The sequence below is a fragment of the Pavona decussata genome, unplaced genomic scaffold (genome assembly GCF_977016875.1).
Source record: "Pavona decussata unplaced genomic scaffold, jaPavDecu1.1 SCAFFOLD_55, whole genome shotgun sequence".
In the NCBI taxonomy this organism is placed as follows: domain Eukaryota; kingdom Metazoa; phylum Cnidaria; class Anthozoa; order Scleractinia; family Agariciidae; genus Pavona; species Pavona decussata.
This window is the reverse complement of record NW_028145477.1, coordinates 1,405,001-1,427,349: the sequence shown is the minus strand read 5'-3', so window position 1 is coordinate 1,427,349 and position 22,349 is coordinate 1,405,001. Positions and strand designations below refer to the sequence as shown.

The 22,349-nt window shown below is 39.3% G+C and overlaps 2 protein-coding genes and 1 long non-coding RNA gene across 3 annotated transcripts in view; all 3 read left to right on the top strand.

Moving 5' to 3' along the window:
- The window catches only part of LOC146480182 (uncharacterized), an 80,469-nt gene that overhangs the window by 38,641 nt on the left and 19,479 nt on the right, over positions 1-22,349 (top strand). The gene's annotated exons all lie outside the window — the stretch shown is intronic.
- On the top strand, positions 5,581-11,670 carry LOC146480183 (uncharacterized). The gene is made up of 3 exons (XM_085110013.1): positions 5,581-5,828; positions 5,926-9,380; positions 10,526-11,670. The coding sequence occupies exons 1-3, from the start codon at positions 5,804-5,806 to the stop codon at positions 11,555-11,557; spliced, it is 4,512 nt and encodes a 1,503-aa protein (XP_084966139.1). The 5' UTR covers positions 5,581-5,803; the 3' UTR covers positions 11,558-11,670.
- LOC146480181 (ATP-dependent 6-phosphofructokinase, muscle type-like) overlaps positions 13,736-22,349 on the top strand; it is a 28,093-nt gene continuing 19,479 nt past the window's right edge. Inside the window, exons 1-12 of the mRNA XM_085110019.1 lie at positions 13,736-14,734; positions 16,192-16,265; positions 16,357-16,434; positions 16,654-16,755; positions 17,004-17,091; positions 17,253-17,308; positions 18,035-18,144; positions 18,366-18,410; positions 19,396-19,438; positions 20,086-20,151; positions 20,554-20,649; positions 21,772-21,864. Of these exons, the coding sequence (XP_084966145.1) occupies positions 14,491-14,734; positions 16,192-16,265; positions 16,357-16,434; positions 16,654-16,755; positions 17,004-17,091; positions 17,253-17,308; positions 18,035-18,144; positions 18,366-18,410; positions 19,396-19,438; positions 20,086-20,151; positions 20,554-20,649; positions 21,772-21,864 (1,095 nt within the window). The 5' untranslated portion in view covers positions 13,736-14,490. The remainder of the gene's footprint in view (positions 14,735-16,191; positions 16,266-16,356; positions 16,435-16,653; positions 16,756-17,003; positions 17,092-17,252; positions 17,309-18,034; positions 18,145-18,365; positions 18,411-19,395; positions 19,439-20,085; positions 20,152-20,553; positions 20,650-21,771; positions 21,865-22,349) is intronic.

The following is a 22,349-nucleotide window of genomic DNA, read 5'->3' as shown; positions in this document are numbered from 1 at the left end:
TTAAAGAATAATTAAAGTGCAATAATAGAAACATACTACAATTTTTACATAAAAAACAATAGGAATGATAATTAATAGTGAGGGCAATACCTTTTAAATACCCAATATTCATTGGGCATTTAAAAGGTACAATTTGTACTGCTTGTAGAAACTATTATATGAGAGCTTTTTTAATTTAGTGGGAATTTTTTCCCAAATTTTTGACCCAGCAAATGCTAAAGTGGCAGCTCCGTAGTTATTCATTATCCTCGGCCGATGAAGATTAAGGTTTGATACAAATCTGGTGTTATAGCTATGAACTTCAGAGACAAGAGTTAGGGTTCCTTTGAAAATGTTAGGAATATTAGTAGTATTATTAATAATTTTATGTGTGAAAAGGGGCACCTTAAATTTGTAGATGTTTTCATGTTTTATAAGAACCTGTTTAGCCAAGCAAGATCAAGCAAGTTCTTATATGCGGGTAACAGTTAAATTATGATAAACATTTTAAACAAGGAGTTTGACTTTTATAAATTATTTATATTACAAGAAAATACCAAAATGTAATTACAAATAAAAGTATTAATTTCTACAACAAAAGAACAACAACAACAACAACAAAAAGGGTTTATGTAAAGAACAGTTGTGAATGAATACTGTACATTTATGGACCAGACCCAAGTTTATATATGTATGTAATCAACAACTATATCTCCTTCACAGACATTAAGAACTTAATTAAGAACCTGCTTACCCTAAATTGCCAATTACTACCTCAAAATACAGGAACCTATTTTGACAGACAGTTTCAAAAAATGTAGGTTCTTACATGCGGGTTTTTACTGTACCCAAGCTATCAAACCCTTTATAAGTAAACAATAAGCAAGGGACCGCAAACGAATGCTGCAAGTATACGCAGGATCTGTAAAAGACCTAATCAGGCAAAAATATAATTGACTCAAATTTCTGCAAGGCTGATCGGACTGCGTAGAAAACTTAATACGACAGTCACACGATAGAGACCAAACCGAGAATCAACAGAATGCGGCAACCGTGGATGGATAGCTGTCGTCTTGAGCTGGTTGGCTCTCGTCAGCACTGTGCACTGACTGTGTAGCACAGCAAAAGTAGAACAACCAGCGCGAGCCTCTCTCCTCCACAGAGGCTCCATCAGTGGAGAAACGTAGAAAAAAGAAGGGGAAAGGAAGGAAAACGGGGGAAATAAAAAATCGGGGGCGCGCGGGGGGCGATGGGCACCATAAATTTTGTCGAAAACCAAGAGGAGTTGTGACATGTTACATGGAGTACAAATCATTTTTAAACGTCAAATGCCCCACTATGTGGAGTCGAACAGGGGTCAAATGCCCGGGGGGGGGGGGGGGGGGGATGATCGCGCTTGGAATTGACTGATACATAACAGATTTTTGCTTCACTTCTAAGTACGCTGCACAGCTTTCAGTCCAGTGGCTTTGGGCTTATTCCAATCAGAGTGTGACTTCGCGTGACAAAGTGATGTGGCAATACGGCTAATGATTACGCAATGATGCAATAACAAGAAAACACGGGTTTTTATTCTTTTCAACTTGCTTGTTATTTCAATATTTGCTAAATAATATAATTTTATCGCTTAATAGTTAATTCTACGGATTTTTACGTATTTTATGAAAGGAAAAGAAAAACTGCGTGAGCCCACACATCGAGCCGCTGACTGTATGAAATTGTGAGCCATGCAGCTGATAGGGTCATGACTGCCAACATAAACTCACTTGTTTTTTTTTATGTAATTATGACGCCTTTTCCATTTTATAAGAACATGTTGAATTTTTCAGGCTGATCTTGTTCTTATAAAAATGGGGCTTTATTGGCCAAATTTCAGCCTGGTGTTCTTAATCCATTTGTTCTTATATGCGGGTGTTTACTGTATAGATTTTATAGAAACGGATATGGATTCTAGAGGCCAGGTCTGAAAAGGTTGCGAGGGCGAAGATTGATACTGCGTACAACTTAACGACAGCGACATGATAGAGACCAAACCGAAGGTAAAAATGCAACCGTGGACAGCTCTTTCGAGCTGTTTGGCTCACGGCTCGTCAGGTGTAAGTCAGGAGCTCCTGGTGTAAGTGCATTTAGGAGACAACTGACTTCACGTTGTTTGAAATGCCAACCAGCTCAAAACAGCTGCCCACAGTTGCATTTTTCAGCTTTCGGTTTGGTCTCTATCATGTCCGTGTCAGGTTTTCTACCCAGTATCAGCCTTCTCGTCCTTGAATACTTCACGTACTTTTTTGTTTTTAATTTTTTTGCTTTTTGGATCTTTCGGCAGATCTTGGCTATACCGGGAACATTTTTGTTCGCGGCCCTTTGTCACTTATTCTTCACTTTTACCGGAAAATGACATATTGTTGTCTGAAATAGGTTCAGGGTTTGGTGAACAGTAGCCGCCGCACGCCCCTACCAAAGCTTCCGCGGAGTACCCCCCTCACCCCCGCTCCCGGGCTAGTGAATGGGCACTCTTGCCCCCTGCTATTGAAGCTCCTACAGCCGGCCCTAACGCTAGTCTCCTACGTCCCCCTATAAAAACCGGCAACTGGCCGGTGACAAAGGCACATTCAAAGCTGTCCTTCAGGTGATCATCATGAGTCGACTAACCTTCGTCGGAGAGTGGAAGCACATAGATGATCCACAAATTTTATACATTTTCTGACTTGAGCTTTCAGAAACGGCAAGGATTGATCACCCACGTTCAGCACTGCACTCAACATAATTTCCCGGTTATCCCATATCCCTCTCTCTCCTCCGCAGCTCAGTGGTTCCTTCCTCGAAAAAGGGGCGAAAAGTAGGAAATGGGAGGAAAAGTGGAAATGGAGAAAAAGGGGCGCGCGGGGGGAACCGTGAATCGCCCCGTAGCCTGCAATGCAGGCGTATTTTTGGAGCGGGAGCGCTGAATAATCCTTCGTTGCTGTCATTTTGGGCGAGGAAGCGCGAGAGGGCTGGAGCGAGTCAAAAGTGACCCTAAGGGAGAGGACGACTGGCTGAGAAATAAAGGAGGGGGGAGGGGGAGAGGAGGGGAAATACTTTGAGCTCCGAACAAAAACAAATAATTTTTTCACTGTTGTCGAGACAAGATGTTGTGGCAGATTTTCCTACCGCCTTTTGAAAAAGTCTTACCTTTCCGTTGTTGGTTCGACTGAAGGGCATTTAAATTGATTTTATCGAGCAAAAGTGCTGATGCGATCCGTGTCTGTCCGCTGAAAAGTGCTGTGAAGAAGCAACTTCAATGGGACTAACAAAATACGGCATACCGACTAAAAAGATATTGAGGATGCAAAAAACCGTTTATCCTTGCTTCAGCGGAGGAGTACTGTCCGTTTTTTCGATCGCTGAAAAAGATTCGGATACACCAGTTGACCAGCAGCTTTGTGTGATAACTGGGGACGACTCGCATACTGTTCAGTTGGACCGGGTGAAGGTTTGTATTCGCATAACCCCGAATAAAACTTTGAACTGATCTGTGCTTGATATTCTGTCTATTCTGTATTTGACCTTTGCGGCGCACAGCGTGACACTTGTAAATCTTCTGAAAGCGAACGCAGAAAATTAACTTTACTAAATCGTCTGAAAGCAAACGCAGAAAATTAACTTTACTAAATCGTCTGAAAGCAAACGCAGAAAATTAACTTTACTAAATTTACTAATTTGACCGTCACATAGTAGCTTTATTTTGAGACAGAGACAACTTTCACTTTATTATGCTTGATTTCAAAGTAGAAACTTAGATCGCGCGAAGTACGTGACATGACTGCACAAGCTGTGATGAATGAAGCCGGAAATGCACTGATCAAGCGCAACGATAAATAGGGGCGTTTGGCGATTACACAGGGTTTGCGGGCAAGCGTTTTTTTTTTTTTCGCTCTCATTTCCTGCCTCCCCCCCCCCCCCCGCCTCCCCCCCTCAGCTTCCTTCAAATACGCGAACTAAATTTTTTATTCAGCGCTCGCCCATAAAAAACGCCCCGGGGCCCGGCCTTAAGGCCCGGCCTCATTGCCTGATTTCATACCGTGGGGGTCTGGGTATGAGTCTGTGTATTATGGGTTATGGGACTCAACACTCACATAGCCGGAAAGAGCACATCGAACTTTACAACATCCTCAAGTTTGGTGTTAATCAAGCTAATATTAGGCGAGATACAGCCATTCAAAAACTTAAAAATTTACTAAGAAATGTATGGAACGCCGGACACACGTCCGGCGTTCCATACATTTCTTAGTAAAATTTGGAGTTTTTGAATGGCTGTATCTCGCCTAATATTAGCTTGATTAACACCAAACTTGAGGATGTTGTAAAGTTCGATGTGCTCTTTCCGGCTATGTGAGTGTTGAGTCCCATAACCCATAATACACAGACTCGTACCCAGACCCCCACGGTATGAAATCAGGCAATGATTAATAATATCACTCTCCCCAGACCTTCCGCTGGACCTCCGCGCTCTTCATTATTTCACTCTTCACGCTCGAGCACGAAAGAGACCACTGCGGAGTGAGACGAGTGAGAGAGCGGTTGTCTGAAGTAAAGTGGGTCCGGACCTGATCCTCCCTTTAGATCTGCTATACTGACAGGCTGTCCCACAGAGGCTCTAGACTAAATTGTATTCAGAAGGTCGCTGTTAGTAATATGGCTTTGGTAGCAAACATTTCCGTGGGATTTTCGGGGCGGTTTTCGCTGTTTGACCGTGCGGAAATTGCGGTCAAAAAGCGAAAAACGAACAAATCCCACGGAAATGCTTGCTAAACAGGCTATTTGTAACCTAGTTATCCAGGAAATGTCGGAGATCCGCTTGATGCACCATGCACAACAGACACTTGGTCTGAAACAGATCAAGTTTATTGGAATCTCCTTCGAGGTCAACCAGCGCTCACTTTCATTTTCCTGATCAGTACCCACGAGCGGCGAAGCCGCGAGAAGAACTTTTCGCGCGAGACCGAAGCAAAGACTTGACCGAAACCAGAAACCACTCATGTAAAGTCTCTGGCACTCTAGGGTACCCTGATTAGAGATATAGGTTGGTAAATTTCTAAGAACTGTGATAGGGACACCAGACCACTTTCGGGAAAGTTATGCTTTCGACGATCATTGAGCGGAAAGAAGAAAAAGGATAATACTGAAATATTTTATGCCAGCGGACACGAAAAACAAACCACACAACCAATGTCACACAGGAAATGCGGGTTGATTCACTTCCAGATCAGATAAAACCGAAAAAAAAAAAAGAACAAAAAGAAAGATAGAAAAACTGAAAAAAACAAAGCAAAAACAAAACAAAAACAAAAACAACAACGAAATAAACGAGAAACATTTCTCACATTTCTCAAGACATGTAAGCAGTCTTATCGTACACTGACCAAACATTTTCATTTATATTTAGCTCTGTTGAAGCATTTGAGTAATTTTAACTACACCTCTTAATGCGTAACTCATAGTTTGAATTGTTACGCTTTCCGCTTGGTCTTTAACTTGCTGTCCCTTGTCAATCAATTTAACGCCTTCGCCACAACAATTAACCACTTCTCCACTTACGAAAATTCCTCTTTGCCCACATGAGACCACACTGAACTCCTGGTGAGTCATAATATGCTCTTCTTTCCGTCTTGTTGTTGTGGTTCTTTTGTTCGGCGAGGAGAACGATTTTTGTCAAAAAGGTAAAAGAGAACTTTTATTCCCAAAAAATATATCACAAGTACGGTTTGAGGAAGGAACTAAAGAACTTAGTCTCGTTTAATATGCTGGCAAAGTAAATCGGAGCAGTTTTATAGACGCTGACAGCGCAATGGAGGAATTTTGGTCGATATTGGGTGAGTAAAATTATTTCTGATCAATACACAAATTTTTGCGTGCCTTTTCTCATAATTTGATTTCCATGTTTTTAACGGTGTTTTGTCTTCGTTTCAGTTTTACTGGTCGTTCTAAATACTTCCAAGACCTTTGAAATTGGACAGGCAGATTCTTCGCTTAACTCAAGTATCGTAGCTGGCGTCCTGTCTCCAGCTTTTACTATGGCACACTCAAGGGCCCAATGGACTACAACGACTCTAAATATGACACAGCGGCCTGTGCCAATGTCAACGTTAATTGTACATGCGACGAAGAAATGGGGGCAAAAGACGGTTTTGACATCGACTAACAAAAGAAATGTGGATTCGTTTACAAAGGTTTCAAATGAGCAGTTGTCGATGACTGCGTTACTATCAACGAGCTTTGTTGCTCAACACCAGACAAGTGGTTTAATCAAAAGTGTCCAAACTACAAATGTGTTCTCCGAAAATTTTGCGTCGAAATCTACATCATCGACTACCCGCAGCAACGGCATTTTGAGTGGCGAAGAACATAGCTTTGCGATATCGTCAATTCCTTCTGTTAAAGCGACACCGGAAATCTGCCCTTCCACAATCCAAGTCAGTTTAACCCCGGCGTCGGGAGATAACATGCATTTGTCGACCTCTCTAAAAGGGGATAAGTCTTTTATCGGCTCTCAAGAAGCTTTCAAGAAATCAGCTTTCTTTGAACCTCAAAAGATTTCGAAGGAATTCGATTCCCAGACGGCTTATTTTTCAAGTTCCTATTTTATTTTGGCTGGGATTAACAGTCATGATACTACTATACGCACTAAAGGTGACGTTAAGTTGTTTACAAAAGGATCAGTTTCACTGACAAATCTGCCGCGGACATGGAAAACCGCGGAATTAAAGTCTTTCCCATCACTATCACCGCTTACTAACAAAGAAACTCGGTCTGCTCATAACACGCAAACACTGAAAACTGAAATTAGCAACGCATCAGCCACTAAAGAAAATTTCTCTGGTATTTCTAGTATCTCGAAACCAACTACGCCCGCCCAAACAACTCCCAGCGATAAAGATAACATTTCACCATTCAACATTTCACGATCGCGTGGAGCTCGAATCGTTGTATCTTCTTTTGTGGAATCCTCGGCGACTTATGGCCCACCCATTATGCACGAGAATTCGCCCTTCACCTCATTATTGGAGACTTCACCAGTTGTGTCAAGCAGAAGCAGAAGCAGGTTGTCTCATACAAGCACGATGACAATTTTCAAGACACCATTAGTCCAGTTGTCTGTTACGAGTTTGATAAGCAGATTCCCGAAAACAAAAACCGAATTTCCTGCGTTGACAAAAAGTTATAGCTTCGCTATCGATGATATCCGTCACGAATTGTCCTCTAGTACGCACAGTTCAAGCTACAGTTCCTCAGAGAAGGTGCCTTCCTCATATGAATTAAAAGGAACTCTTCGTTCTTCTAAATTGCATACTCTTACCACATCGTACGTGGACATTCCTAACACAGGAATGCAAAGTGTGCATTCCCTGCACTCAAGTAAAGAAAACTTGTTCATGTCTCCGCCTACCGAGGAAAACTTATCACCGTCAACAACGATCTCTACTAAAAATCTTGTCTCAAAAAAGACAAAAACAGATGTGAATCTAAAACTTACACCTCAGTCATCTCCTTACTCGTCACAACAGAGAAAGCTCATCTTACCCATCGTCTCTACAATCTCTGATAACGATTTGGCGCAGAGTATTGTTAGCCGTCATCAGCCTTTCATCTCCAGTAGCATTGTTCATTATTCTAAACCTTCTCGGCATAGCTCTATTATGTCACAGGGAGAAGGCGCGCTGTCACCCTCGCTCGTAAAAAGCCAGATACTACATAATACGAGCTCTGTTGCCGTTTCTACTTCGGACAATGGACACATTAGCTTCTCTTCTTCATATTCGCCTGTAACACGCCGCTCTAACATCTCGCACAAAACAAGCTCTACTCGGCCCGCCGTTAGCCACCGCGAATCTCTTGCCCCTACCTCAAAGATTGAACACGAAATTCGTTTGCCTTCTTCTAAAACCTCCTTTGTGTCATCAGAACTGGTCGTGCCATTCTCCTATTCCCCGAACAGCCACTTCCAGGTAACACAAAGCCAAAGTTCTGCTGACACTGGAAGCTACCTGGAATCAGTATCGGCTACCTCAAAGACTGGACATCAAGTTCGCATGTCGTCTTCTCAGACCACACCTCTCCATACCGAAGGACTCTCACCATCTTCTAGCTGGCCGAGTCGCCCCCAGGACCAACATAAGAAAAGCTCTTCTCCCAAAGAAAGCCACAGCCAACCTACAATTTTTACGTCAGATATGAAACACCAAAAGTCGTTCTGGGCGTCGTCTCACAGCTCGGTTGTGTCAACAGAACTTGTCAGTGTGCCATCCCATGTAACAAACCTTTCTACTCGCTCCAAGACCACAATCAAGGAAAGCTCTGCACTCTTTATTACCGGCCACGAAATCCGACCTGCGGCTTCAACGGCTGAGAGTCAAATTCGCTTCTCTTCTGCTGAGAGCTTGGTTGTGACAACGGATCAAGTCGCAACATACTCTTCCTTATGGAACCACTCCGATATATCACTTACCGAACGCGCTGTTGTCACAAGCACCTATCACAAACCTCTGCCTTCTTCAAAGAGCAGAGAGCACACGCGTTTCTCATCTCTAAGCTTTGCCATGACACGAGCGATAGTTACACCAGCATCTCCTTCCCGCAAGAAAAGCCCCTCCCAGTTCTCCCGTAAACAAAGTTCAATTACTCGTGGTGACTCTGACTCGACAACTGGACATCAAATTCGTTTGTCGTCTTCTCAGAGTTCATCTGCGTCAATAGAACTAGGGGTACTTTCCTCTCATTCACAGAGCTCTCACAAGACACTGCAAAAGACAGCATCTGTCCCCGCAAGTGTTATCTATAAGTCGTCACGGTTATCTTCTTCTCCAGTGACTGGGCATAAAATTCGTTTGTCTTCTTCTCAGAGTTCATTTGCGTCAATAGAACTAGTGGTACTTTCCTCTCCCTCACAGAGCTCTCACAAGACACCGCAAAAGACAACATCTGTTGCCTCAAGTATCATCTATAAATCGTCACGGTTATCCTCTTCTACAGTGACTGGACATAAAATTCGTTCGTCTTCTTCTCAGAGTTCATCTGCGTCAACAGAACTAGCGGTACTTTCCTCTCCCTTACAGAGCTCCCTCCAGACACAGCAAAATAGAGCATCTGTTGCCACAAGTATCATCTATGGATCGTTGTCTTCTTCCCCAGTGACTGGAGATCATGTTCGTTTGTCTTCTTCCTCTGCTTCTGCAAAACTAGTCGCGCCATCTTCTCATACCACAAAAAGCAGCTCTCAGGTTCCTCAAAGAAAGCCCTCTTCGGTATCCGAATCTCAGACTTCCGGCCCATCTGTGGGATACACTTGGTCAACTTTTACAAAGTTACGGACTTCTTCAGCTGTTGGCGTTACTCCGACAAGCAGAGCATTCAAGTCTAAAATAACTGTAAGTCTATTTGAAGTGTTTTCACTCTAAATTCTGTTTCTAGAATTCCGGTTGTAGAAGGATACATGAAACAGAAAGCTAGGACTACTCGTACTAAGTGAATCAGTCAATACTTTTTCATAGGAAAGTATGCGAAAATATGGCTGATTTTCTAAGTATGAATATTCCTTGTCGTGTATCACTTAAAGTATTAAATAATATTCAGATCTCTGTTAGTTAATCCCTAATAGGCCTTATCACGGTTTTCGACGCCATTTTGACGAGTAGGCAAACAGGCTCGAAATAACAGTGTTTGTATGGAAATCAGATGTCAAATAATTTTCATAAAACATCTTTTCTGAAAAATTCATGAATTGGAAACTTTTGGCACTAGGAAAAGGATTTTAAGAAAAAATTTGGAAGGATGTAGCTGTGCCAGAAAGCGTCCAGTCGTGTTTTGAACTTTCCATACATTTCCCTGTATTTTTTTCCCCCGAGCTATTTTTAGAGCAGTTCACGGCTGGTTCGCTAACAGACAAATGTATGGAAAGTTCAAGACACGACTGGACGCTTTCTGGCACAGCTATATCCCTCCAATTTTTTTCTTAAAATCCTTTTCCTATTGCCAAAAGGTTTCAATTCATGAATTTTTCAGAAGCGATGTTTTATGAAAATTATTTGACATCGGATTTCCATACAAACACTGTTATTTCGAGCCTGTTTGCCTACTCCTCATAATGGCGTCGAAAACCGTGATAAGGCCTATTGAAATCAGACTCTCCATGTTGAGTGAGCGACCCCGTGATCTTAGTAATGTGATAAGAATAAGCTGTGCTATTACGCCCGCTTGTACTGTGGTTTCGCCTGCGGTGTCACATGCTTATCACCGAGTGTTTAAAGTAATTTGCGTTTGCTTTGTTTGCTTTGTGATTGGTTGGAAAAGCTCGCGCCACTTTCTTAACCAATGAGGCTGTAACTCGCTCGCACGCGTTTCCCGCTCTTTTCGTCGATTGGTTACATGGACTTTCTTCAAATTCTTATTGGTTCTTTGTGCTGTTTGCGTCTTTTCTTACTTAACTCCTTTCTTTTGCCTTGACTGATTGCTGAACACTGTCATTGTTGACATAATTATTTCATACATTTATGTTCAATTTAATTTTTTTCAGGTTTCTCCTACTCTTGGTGAAAGTTTGTCCACTGCAGATATAATTCTGTTAGGCACCACAGTCATCCCAACAGAGACCAGAAAATCTTCAGCTACAGAAGCTGGTAACATATTCACAGGACAACCAACAACAGCGGCCGCTGAGACAAGCCATATCAAGCTTCTTTTAATGGTTGCCATAGTCCCCAGCATTGTCCTGTGCGTCTTCTTCGCCGCTGTGCTGTGCTTTCGACGCAGTCGCAGGCGCAAAAACAATTTCAAGTACTCAATCAAGCTGGAATATAGGGACGAAAACACCGGATTCCGTTCAAGATGCGTCAACAGTCGCTTAGATTTGAGCTTAAAAGGAGTTCACATTGACTTGGAGTTACCAAACTCTCCAAATGACAGAGCACACACACGGGACAGTGCCGTGTATTCCCGCGGAACGAGCTTGACTGAGACCCAGATAAGAGAACTGCAGATTCTATCTCAAGAATGTAAGGAGAATCTAGAGTGGATCAGCGAGGTTATCGCCCGAGATGTGGAGACCTCACTTTGTGGCCGGGGCCAGCCAGGCAACCGAGATAGTGTTTACTCAGTGAAAGAGAAGGGAAACTTTGAACCCAGCGAAAAAATTATCAGACGGGGATCTTCCAAACGAGGCAGGGAGACTGTTAAGTGGAGAACTCCCGTTGTACAACACCGAGATTCTGGGGATTTTGATAAAAAAGATTCCACGTGTACAGATGATACTACAATCACCTCTGATTGCAAAGATGAAGGCGAGTTAGGCCGAACAAACAGCAAAAATGTTGACAAAAGTAATAAAGGTAAAGAGCATTCGCACAAGAAGGAGGACAAAAGCAATCTAGATAATGATCTAGGACTTCATTTCTCGAATAAAAAACTTGAGGAGATACAAAAGCAAGAAAAAGAAAAGAAAGAAAGGGAACTTGAAGAAAAGAACCTCGCTGTGAATTTGAAACCGAAAAAAGACGAAGTCCCTTCGTGGCAAGAAAAACGATCTGGGAAAAAATTTGAAACTTTATAACTCCTTTGACAGACCCCAAAGATTGCGTATATCTTTGACTGGTCAGAAAAGAACTTGTGTGAGATGACAGACCCACTGATGCTAGTCCATAATCAAAATACAAAAGTAACTTGGATTGGATTTTACGAAGCTCTCTTAAATTAAGATGTATCCCAAAGGCCTGGCTAAACTAGGAAACATTGTTGCAGAGGAAAATGTTTGCCAGTTGAGCCGCGCGGGAAACATATGTTGTGGAAACAAATTTTACTGCTCGGAAACAAGAAAATGCTTTTGCCTCAGGTCAAAAACATTTTTGCTTCCCGGACACAAATTTTGCTTCCGAAACATACATGTATGTTTCCCAGTTTAGCCACCATGAAAGCAATGTTGACTAGTTTCCAGTGCTGCTCATTAAAAATGTTCCCTAGCAACAAAGTCAGTTTATTATTATGCGCATGCATGACCCTTTGTTTTCCGAAACAATGTTTCCTCGTTTAGCCACCGGGGCAGCAAAACATTTTGTTTGCCTCCCGCTAATTTACCCACCTCGGAAACATAACAAGAAACAAAGTTTCCGCAACAATGTTTCCTAGTTCAGCAAGGAACTGTTTCTTAACGACAGTACTAAGGACACATCTAAATTTAGTAGGCTTGTGAATCTGACCCCAGATTGGTTGATTATTGCCATTTGCCGGTTAAATAAATTCAGCATCAAAGCTCTAGGACATTCATAAGTGAAACTACTATGTAGAGTTAAAGGCGGACGGTGGTCACATCTAGTTAGGCGATTCTTGTCAATGGAATAGTCCCCTGCACATGAATGAACTGTTAGCTATTGTGCGAAAGTAAAAGAGGGTTAACTTAATTTTAAGAGATGGACTGCAATTTTTTCTACTAGGATCTGACAACTGAAAAAAGCCATGCCGTAAAATCGCGTCTGAAAACTCTTTGGTCGCTTTACGCCCTAAGCGATTCGATTCAAGATCAGATTGACTTCTTTTCCCGATAACACGCCATTCCTTAAATTTAAAAACAAAACAAAAAAAATCGAATAACGATTATGTTCTTCACTTTTGACGATTGAATTGTGGACGGTGCCCCCTCTTCCTCCGAATTCAAACGAATTTTTGCGTGATTTATTACTATGCGGAAAAGGGAGGTCTTAGCAAAGGTTTATTGAAATAAATCCACAAGAAAATGGGAGGGGGGGGGGGGAGGAGGGGGAACAGAGTTTTCAGAGATAATTAAGTAACATTACACGTAATTCTAAAAAAGCTTTCAAATACCAAACAATGTACAGACAGCGCCTTAGACTTCCAAAAATACTCTTTAAAATGAAGGTGCTTCAAAAAATGTTTTAGCTAATAGTAAAGGCAAAAATTACTCCAGGGATTGATACAAGTAAAGACAAAGAATAAAAAAAAGGACATCCTATTTAAAAGTTTTAAGACTGTAAAACGCAAACATGCTTACAGGTAAAATGCTAATAGGTACTTTGGTTTTCTTCTTTACTACGCTCCGTGATTTGTTGACAAAACTCGTGCCACTTTCTCAACCAATGAGAAGTAATATTTCTCGCGCGCACGCGTTTCCCCGCGCGTGGCGCCAGTTACATTTATTTGCTTAGATTTCTGATTGGTTCATTGCGCTGTTTGCGTCAGTTGTGATTGGCCAGAGTAAATACCTTGCTTTGGTTCTACGACACTCAACTGAAAATCACTGTTGAAAACAAAGTACATATTGAGCTGTACATTGCTGCTGTTCAAAAAGCCAGAAAATGTGCCATTAACGTTGACCTAAACAATGTGCTCGTTTACGGCATGACTAATTTACATAGCATTCAGCGTCGTTCTTATCTTTGTTTCGGGAGCTTTGAATTTTTCTGATGTCCAGTGAGTGACTTTGTTGCTTGCCGTTTCAGTTTGGGCACATTACGATTAGCGTACCTCTTTCGCTCGTTAAATCTTCGCTCCGTCCCGAGTATCCGTTCCTGAGTCTAAAAAAGGAAAATAAAGAAATAAACATTGGCCACCTGTTATGGCAAGAATTTTTTCCACATTCACATATTTGGCATTTATTAAATTTAAAAGCTCTTTATTCACTAGAATATTTTAACGAGCGTATCATGTTCAAGTATAATAATTATTTTAATCAGTGCAGCACCATTTGTTTGTTTTATGCACACATTTTCCATCACCTATCTTCCGAACTTGGATGATTCTCACAGCACGATTTTTAAGCAGACAATATCAGCTGTCGTTACGGACATAGAATTGAGATTATCATCTGTGAGTTTTGAATCGCATCTCTTCAAGTTGCTGAATTTATGCAAGAGCAAGCATAATATTATTCCACAATTTGTAAAACTATAATTTAGCTCAATCACTGTCCAATGATGCCTCGTGGACGACCTGTCGAAACTTGTACAGCGAAACGAGAAGGTAGGTACATGAGATCATGCTGCGGTAGGCAGCAAGAATTTTCCTTGAAAACAAACCGAATAAACTAAAAGATAATATATATTTTCTTTGGCTTAAAATTTAAATGGCTGAAATCTGGTCATTACGGGTTTGCATAAGGAAATTTTATTATCTTACCCCAGTTAACGCCATTCTTCAGGACACTGATATATTTTGCCTGTCAGATTCAATGCAATTATTAGAATGTTTTTCTTTAACACAGAAATACAAGCTGGAAAAAAATTTGATTTAATTTTAGACGCGCTACGGACATCGGAACACCTGTTCCAATAATTTTCGGAAAGTCTTCGGAACAGTTCGCTCAGTTACACTTTGGTATACAGACATGAAGTACTAGTTTGTAGAAAGGTTTTCCGCAGACGATCTGTTTTTATATCGCGGGCTTGTCATGGTTCCAATCTCAGAGAAGCGGCATGAAAGTTCGCATGGTTTCAGTGTCTGTGCTAGCTTAGATCTGTAAATATTAGGAAGAAGATGTCTCAAGTAATTTTATACCTGTTAACTGAACTAACGAGAAAGCTTAAGCAACTAATGCTAGGTTCTGATGATGGGGAGACCAGAAAAGAAAGCAGAGCTGGAAATGATTATATCGATGGCTCAGGTGAACCGGCTGCCACAAAAAGAGAGGTGTTTGGAAGAGCTCGCCTGCCAACTTTGGTGAATGTCGATGGATTTGGACAGTGCATCGCTGTTTTAACAAGCGGAGGAGATGCACAGGGTAGGGACAAGTGAATCTTATGTATCGTGATCGGTGCATTTGAGCGTGCAGTTGTGATTAATTTGGCTTCCCACATTAATTAAGCTTAATTCGCTGTACTTTGGAGCACAAATGCAAAATATATTTTTAGTGTTTACATTGTCAGGTTTTCAGTGCGCAAAATTCCATTGGGCGTTAACTTGATTATTCTTTCTTTTCGCTGTGCTTAGATTAAATTTTAATATCATTTCTTTCTTTTTTTCGAAAAGCAGTTCTCAGTTATTTTCACGTGCACGCCTTATATTTTATGATTGCCGGCCTTTTCAGCTGTTGGCTGTTTTGTGTTCCGTGCCACGGGAGAGCTAATTTGAATTTAATTAGATAATTGTCGTTTTTTGTTCACTTGTTTTTAGAGATGACGTTCTTTATTTAGATTAAATGACCACCATATTGCTGCGTTTTTTGAAACAGCCATTGCATCCTGGATATTAATTAATACTGTTAATATAATTAAATTTGTAGTTTATTTTTAGCATGAATTATTAATTTGCAGTAGTTCCTTATGAAAACAGTCGCAAATGTTGAACCTCTTGTAAGGGAGCCCAGCGGAGGTGGGGTAGAGGGGGTTACTACTTGGAATTTGCGGTGGGGGTGTTGTGCCCAGTTCTTCAAACCTTGACCCTATACTATTTCCGACCAAGATTTCTCATTTCCTAATACCAGTTTTCAGACTGGTACCAAAAATCAATGCTCATTTTCAGACTTCATGCCAGAATGGTTAAAAATCTATACCCATTTTCAGACCAAAAGGGCTCAAAAACAACACCCCTCCCCTCCTGTAGAGGAAGAGGGTAGACTTTAGGGGCTCCCCAGATAATTTGATTATTTTTCTTTCCTTCATCCCCCATGGAATTGCCTGTCAGTACACACCAGGAACAAACTTGAGAGACATCTTGAGCCATCTGGGTGACTGTCCAAGCAGTTGATAACACATTTTTAGCTGGGTGTCTTTGAAGTTTTTTTTTGTTTTTTGCAATCTTCTCATGTTTGGATTTCATTAGCAAACCTTATATTGGCCAATTTTCAAAGTTGACCAGAGGACTGGGTGGAGTTGCAAATTTTTATCCAATTTTGGGGGAGGCTGTCTCGAAATTATAGAGTCGCTTGCATGAGTTTTGAACCATGTTTCAACGTCCATAACTTGGTTGGTTTTCAACTAAACAACACTAAACTTAGTCCAATGACTAAACTTAAAGTTGTCTTCAAATTGGTATAAATTTGCAACTCAACTCAGTCTGTTACTCAACCTCAAATGGATAATACATGTATATTAATAACATTGTGTAACCAAAAATTGTGGAAGTAAAGCAGGCTAAGTTTGGAATCACGTTTATGGCAAACGTGAGATTTGCATCTATAAATGTTTTCTTATAACTTTATCTAAAGTCTATAAAATAAAATGTTTGGCTGATCGTTAGGTATGAATGCAGCCATTAGAGCAGTGGTGCGGATGGGACTTTACGCAGGAGCAAGAGTTTTCACAGTGTGGGAGGTGGGTTACAACGTTTGCCTTTTTTTCCAGAGCAAATGATTTACACAAAGAATTTGTTGCTTTCATCATTGATCATTCTTTTTCCATTCAGGGGTATCAAGGTCTTGTGGATGGCGGGGATAATATTAAAGAAGTCAAGTGGGAAGAAATGTCTGGAATACTTCAGTTGGTATGTCAAAAAGGAATCATCACAAACAAAAATTCTAACTAACTTTGTATATATTTTTCTAAATTAACTGTAGGGAGTCAAAGAACAGTTAAAATCAAGTACTCCACATTAAGATGCAACTTGCCAACTGGCTTGTAAAAATTATATGAAATATTATTTTCCCTACCAACCCAAGGATACTGTGTCATTTTATAACAATGTTCTATTATTTTTTTTCAGGGGGGTACAGTGATTGGTAGTGCAAGATGTCAGGATTTCAGATGCCGTGAAGGGCGGCTTAAAGCTGCCAAAAACATGGTGACTTTGGGAATAACCAACTTGGTAAGTAAACTTTTAACAGTCAGTTGATTTTAATCTGGCCATGGTAATTTGTCATCTAAAGGTAAAGATACAAGACAGAATTCTAGATAGAAAACCTTTATTTATGAAGGGTGACCCAGTCAGCAGTGCAAAGCTGGTATCCTTAGGAGCACAGAGTGTGTAACCTTAAAAAAGCTAGTACATGGTGTTGTTCGGTGTCTGAGGTAACAGTAAATACTCAACTGTGCTCTTTTTATCTTTCTTGCTAGATTGTTATTGGAGGTGATGGAAGTTTAACAGGAGCTAACCTGTTCAGGCAGGAATGGCAAGGACTACTGAAAGAGCTTGTGGAATCTGGTAATTAAGGGATCTTGTATGGATAGTTGCTACAGATTAACAACAAAGCTTACAGTAACAGTGTGGTTAAAAGCAAGCTAAAAATAAAAATGTTTTAAAAACTAGCATCAGTCAAAGCGAATTAAATGAAATTTGTGTTAATTTGTTTTTGTTTTTTCCAGGTGATCTTTCAGAGGAAGCTGCAAAGAAAAATAATTCTCTCAACATTGTTGGAATGGTGAGATTTTTATTTATCATTCTTCATTTACTGTTGCCATTCAGGTCAGAGTTGAATCTTAACGATCATTTAAGCCCTGATACCAACAATATTCTTTTCACTGTTCTACATACGTTTGTCAGAGTAGTAATTGGGAGAATTTGTACAAAGATCAAGACATTTTACCAATTGGTCTAGTTATTATACTTCAGGAAGTGGTCAGGATCCGCCAAAACTACAAAATAATTATATAGATTCCCATGGTGGTCTCTGCCTTCACCCCTCCCCTCTCTCCTCAACCTCAAAAGATGGTGGCTTTATTGCATAGCCACTTCCCTGTCCCTCTGTCCATGAAAAATGAGATTCAAACTCCACTTTTCTTGTTTATCTAGAAATACTGATTGTTGCTAGCTGAATATTTCTGTGTCAACTCAAATTTGAAAGCCAATAAAATTTTGTTGGTAATGTTCATGAGATACATGTAGGTGGTGTCTTCGATAACCCCCATACCCCAGACAAGATGATTCCTCGACCTTCAAGATAATTTTATGACCACGCACTTCTCTTCTTTCTCATGACCCACATATGTTCAACTTAATAAAGTAGTGACATTTAATCATTTGTAAATTAGATGCCAAACACTTTGCAGGCTTAAAGGATCAAGGTCAACTAGAAGTAAAAGTAGGTAAACTTTTACTTATTAGCTCTTTTATCAATCAACTCACCAATACTTCTATCTCTTCACAGGTTGGCTCAATTGACAATGATTTCTGTGGAACTGACATGACTATTGGTGCAGACACAGCACTGCACAGAATCTTTGAAGCAGTGGACGCAATTACAACAACAGCATCCAGGTAAGACTTTAATTTATATTTGTCATCCTGATGCATGTTTATTGATTTCAATGTTTGAATATATTGCGGAAGTTTAATGACAGTAAATAGAACCTTCAACTTTAGCAAATAGATGTACAAATTGCGGGTTAATTGTTGTTAAATTGTGCAAAGTCATGTAAATTGAACTGGGTTGTATTGTTGGTTGCTTAACTTACTGTTCCCCCTTTTCTTTATTTTAGCCACCAGAGAACATTTGTACTTGAAGTTATGGGAAGACATTGTGGGTAAGTGCATGTGTCTGTAGGCTGATGTTTTTATGACACAGTCCATTTACTACTTGCTCTAATTAAGGGCCTCCACAGATTCATGAGGGAAACTGCTATTGATAACTTTTTGGTTGTGACATTGTACATGATAACAAAATGTTATTGATGACCAAACATCTCATGTGCGCATCAAGTAATTGACTATAAATAGCGGAAAATAAAGTCATTGACAACAAATTTAAAAGTAGTACTTTCAATTGGTTGTGGATTACAAACGTGGCAGTTTTGTTATGACAACTCACTTTCTCCCATCTGTGACCATTATCTGCACATTATGTACACATAAGCAAGTTTCCAGGCTCCCTCAAAACAAACAGGTTATCGACAACTAAACTTTTTGTGTGTGGAAATGCATTTCCATACACTAACAGTTGTTGATTCAATTATTAAGTTGTCAATTGAAAATAGTTGTGGATAACAATATACCTTGTCTGTGGAGGCCATTAGAAGTTTTAAAGCAGGGCAGTATCATGGCATGATCCTTTAAATGTGTTGTTTAAAAATATTTCAGAGGTTAATTGTAAGCGGCTACTTAAATGTGTGAAACTTTCAAAATATCTTCCAGATTAAGTTATATTTTAATAATACTTATTTTTCAAATTAAGTGCATATTTGCAGGGGAAAGTCCTTTTCTGTGTATAATGTACTAACTAAGTTTACTGGCTGGGCAGTTAATTTAATTTATTATTTCAATTTTTAATAAAACTTTGCGTATCTGACAGGGACTTTCTCATTGTTAATTGTTTAATCCATTAATTTTATGATTTCCTAGTCAGAGTGGATAATTTTCTGACTTGATAGATAATATCTCAATTAATTAATGACACACATTATACTATCTTTAAATGTCTGATATAGTTGTCAATCTTTGATCTTAAGAGGTGATTTTAAGGATTAATATTAATTTTATTATTTATTTCTACTACACACTTGCTTTCGTCAGTTATCTGGCTCTTGTTACTGGCTTGGGTGTTGGAGCAGATTATGTAAGTACACAGTACTGCATGGCAGTGACCATCTATTGGCCAAAATGTAAGAATGGAAAGGTGATGTACCTACAGCGCTAGCATGCATATAATGCAGTGCAAATTAATTACAATGGGGATTTTTAGAGAATTAGAAAGTTTACAAAAGTATGACTGATTGAATTTTCAAGATATTGTATTTTTTGTATATTTATTCTTGAATGATAAATAATTGTGCATTGAGTACCTAACTGATAGATTTTAACACAAAAAGGTACATGTACTTGTATTAATACTTATTTCTGAAGATAAAGCAAAAAATTTTTCATGTGCACATGTACCATTATGATATTGTTTTGAATTCATAACCTACAGTCTACAGGCCTGGAATTAAATTATAGTCAAGAGTACAGGTGCATTTAATGTACAGAATAAGATAAGGTTACTAATAAAAATTTTACAAACTTTGGAACCTTGTTTATATACATGACTTGTACACCTGTTTTTCTTTTCCTGTCACACATGCTGAAATCCAGAGAAAGTTATTTGTTCAAAGGTTCTGTCAATGATCAATAATAATTATTATATAAAAAAAGATGTTATTATATGATATGAGCACAATGTATAGTATTATTCAGAAGAAGACTTTTTTTTGCTGTTTATGGTAGGTTTTTATTCCTGAGTGGCCTGTTCAAGAAGGATGGGAAGAAAGGATGTGTAACCATCTCAGGAAAGTAGGTTTTTGTGTTTTTGTTTGAATGTTGTTTGTTGTATGTTTTTATTATTACTATAATTATAATTTTTTTTTATGTTTTTGCTCAAGAAGGTAGATGGAGTTAACAAATTGACAGCAGTTTTTTCTATGGTCTATACTCGTATAGACCGTAAAATGATGTCAAAAAATGTTCAAAACTCAAGTGGAATGGGAAATTTTTTTTTTATTTTGTTCAATTTGTTACATGAAATTTTGTAGTTCAGTTTGTACAATGTTCAATGTTCATATACAGTACATGTGTGTATAGATGCCTCACTTCTACCTTTTATGGTCTCATAGTGAGAACACTGGGAACTACATATAGTTAGGCAGGAAGACAGCAGATGTTAGGAACTTGCATATTGTTTGTGTTTAACTGTAGGTGAGGAACAGTGGTCGTCGTTTATGCATTGTCATTGTAGCTGAAGGAGCTCAGGATTATGCTGGGAATCCTGTGACATCTAACCAAATTCAGGAGGTAAAGGACTATAAGAAATAGCGTGTTGACAATTGACACAGCTCAGGTTCTCCAACACTAGGAGCTAAGAGTACATCAGGGCTATTATAAGTACTTAATTATAAGTAAATTGCTCTGCATGTTTAATTTTTTCCTACTATAAAATATATCGTATTTCATTCGAATAAGTGTGAATAAAATTGAATTGAATTGAACTCCATAATGTCAGTGATGTACTGGAGATGAGATGACTAATGTCAGTGATAACAGCAATCAGACTTCAAGCCAGAGTTTTGGACCTAAACATCATAATACAAATTTGGCCACTTAGTATGTATAATTATCGTAACTAGAAGGTGTACTTGTTGCCTCCACTTGAAGATAACTTATATCTTTTGAAACCACCCCCCTATAAGCTATGAATATCATTGTGTATTTCAAAATGTTGTAAAGTGAGCGGGAATGGCACATTGAACTGAGCATTCATCTCCAACCAATGTTCCCAGACTCTGTGTTGGATCTTGTCGTTGCTCCAAGAGGTTTTTCTCTAGGTACTCTGGTTTTCCCCTCTCCTCTAAAACCAACATTCTTAATATTTCAGATGTATTCCAATTCAATCCTGAATCTGAAGGTCAAAGTTTTATTATTTATTCATTAGACTATAAAGTGCCACCCTCGTTAAATAAAGTCGTTTTCAATGTTTGTTCTTACAAAGAGAAAACATGTTAAACGCTAAATTTAAAGCTTGTTGAATCTTCTATAAATCTACTTTCCAATAGATAACACATACCTTTATGTACACTTAAGTAATGTTTTAAAAACGAGCAGGAGTGTTTTATTGGTTTTAGATCAGATAAAACACGTGCTGCGAGTTTTTTGAACGGCTTAAAAAAAACATTCCTGGAAAAGCGTGTGTCAACAGAGTTCATAACAATTATGCTTTTGTGAACATTGGAAATTAGAATACGAGAAAAACACAGCATACTAATGAGGAGTGTTAATATCAGCTGATAAAACACATTATACTAATAAGGAGGAGGTTTATCCATATAAAGTCACTGCACAGATGTATTATCGGCCATTTGATAGGTCAATGGGCTTATGAATAAATTATTAATGAGTTTTTGAATTATTGCTTATCAGCTGATCAAATCAAGACTTCAGCATGATACACGAGTTACCATTCTTGGACATGTTCAGAGGGGTGGAGCTCCTTCAGCATTTGACAGAATCTTGGTGGGTTAATCAGACAAGTAACATAACTACATATCTGTTAAGTTTACATTTACCAGTTACTAGCAAGCAAAGGCGAACAAGAACAATTTAGTGTTCAGGGTAACGAGTTTCGTTATTGCTGGTGTCATTCTTCAGACATCAGTCTGTAGCAAAAGGGATTAGTTTGTGACCTGTTACTAAAGGTTGCTTTGCTAATTGAATTCTAAAACAGCGGATAATTTGGAGCCATTGAGGCCTGCTGTTGAAATAATTTTTTTGGAGTGATTGGAGTTAATTGAAAGGCTTGGAGCATCACCGACCTATAGTATGTGCATTTTAGCTCATTGTTTCAGCTCAGATTCAGTGGATGTTTTGCAGGTGGCCTTCAATCTGATTCCTTCAGGAAACGTTTGCTCCATGCAATGTTTTATTGTGCTTTGGACTTCGTTTCGTGATAAAAATGGGATCTTGCTCATATTCATGGGTTTTAGTGGAACAACGCGTGA

Coding starts and splice junctions, on each gene's coding strand:
- LOC146480183 (XM_085110013.1), top strand. CDS start 5,804: ATGGAGGAATTTTGGTCGATATTGG. Junction 5,829..5,925: donor GGAATTTTGGTCGATATTGG/GTGAGTAAAATT, acceptor TCTTCGTTTCAG/TTTTACTGGTCGTTCTAAAT. Junction 9,381..10,525: donor CATTCAAGTCTAAAATAACT/GTAAGTCTATTT, acceptor AATTTTTTTCAG/GTTTCTCCTACTCTTGGTGA.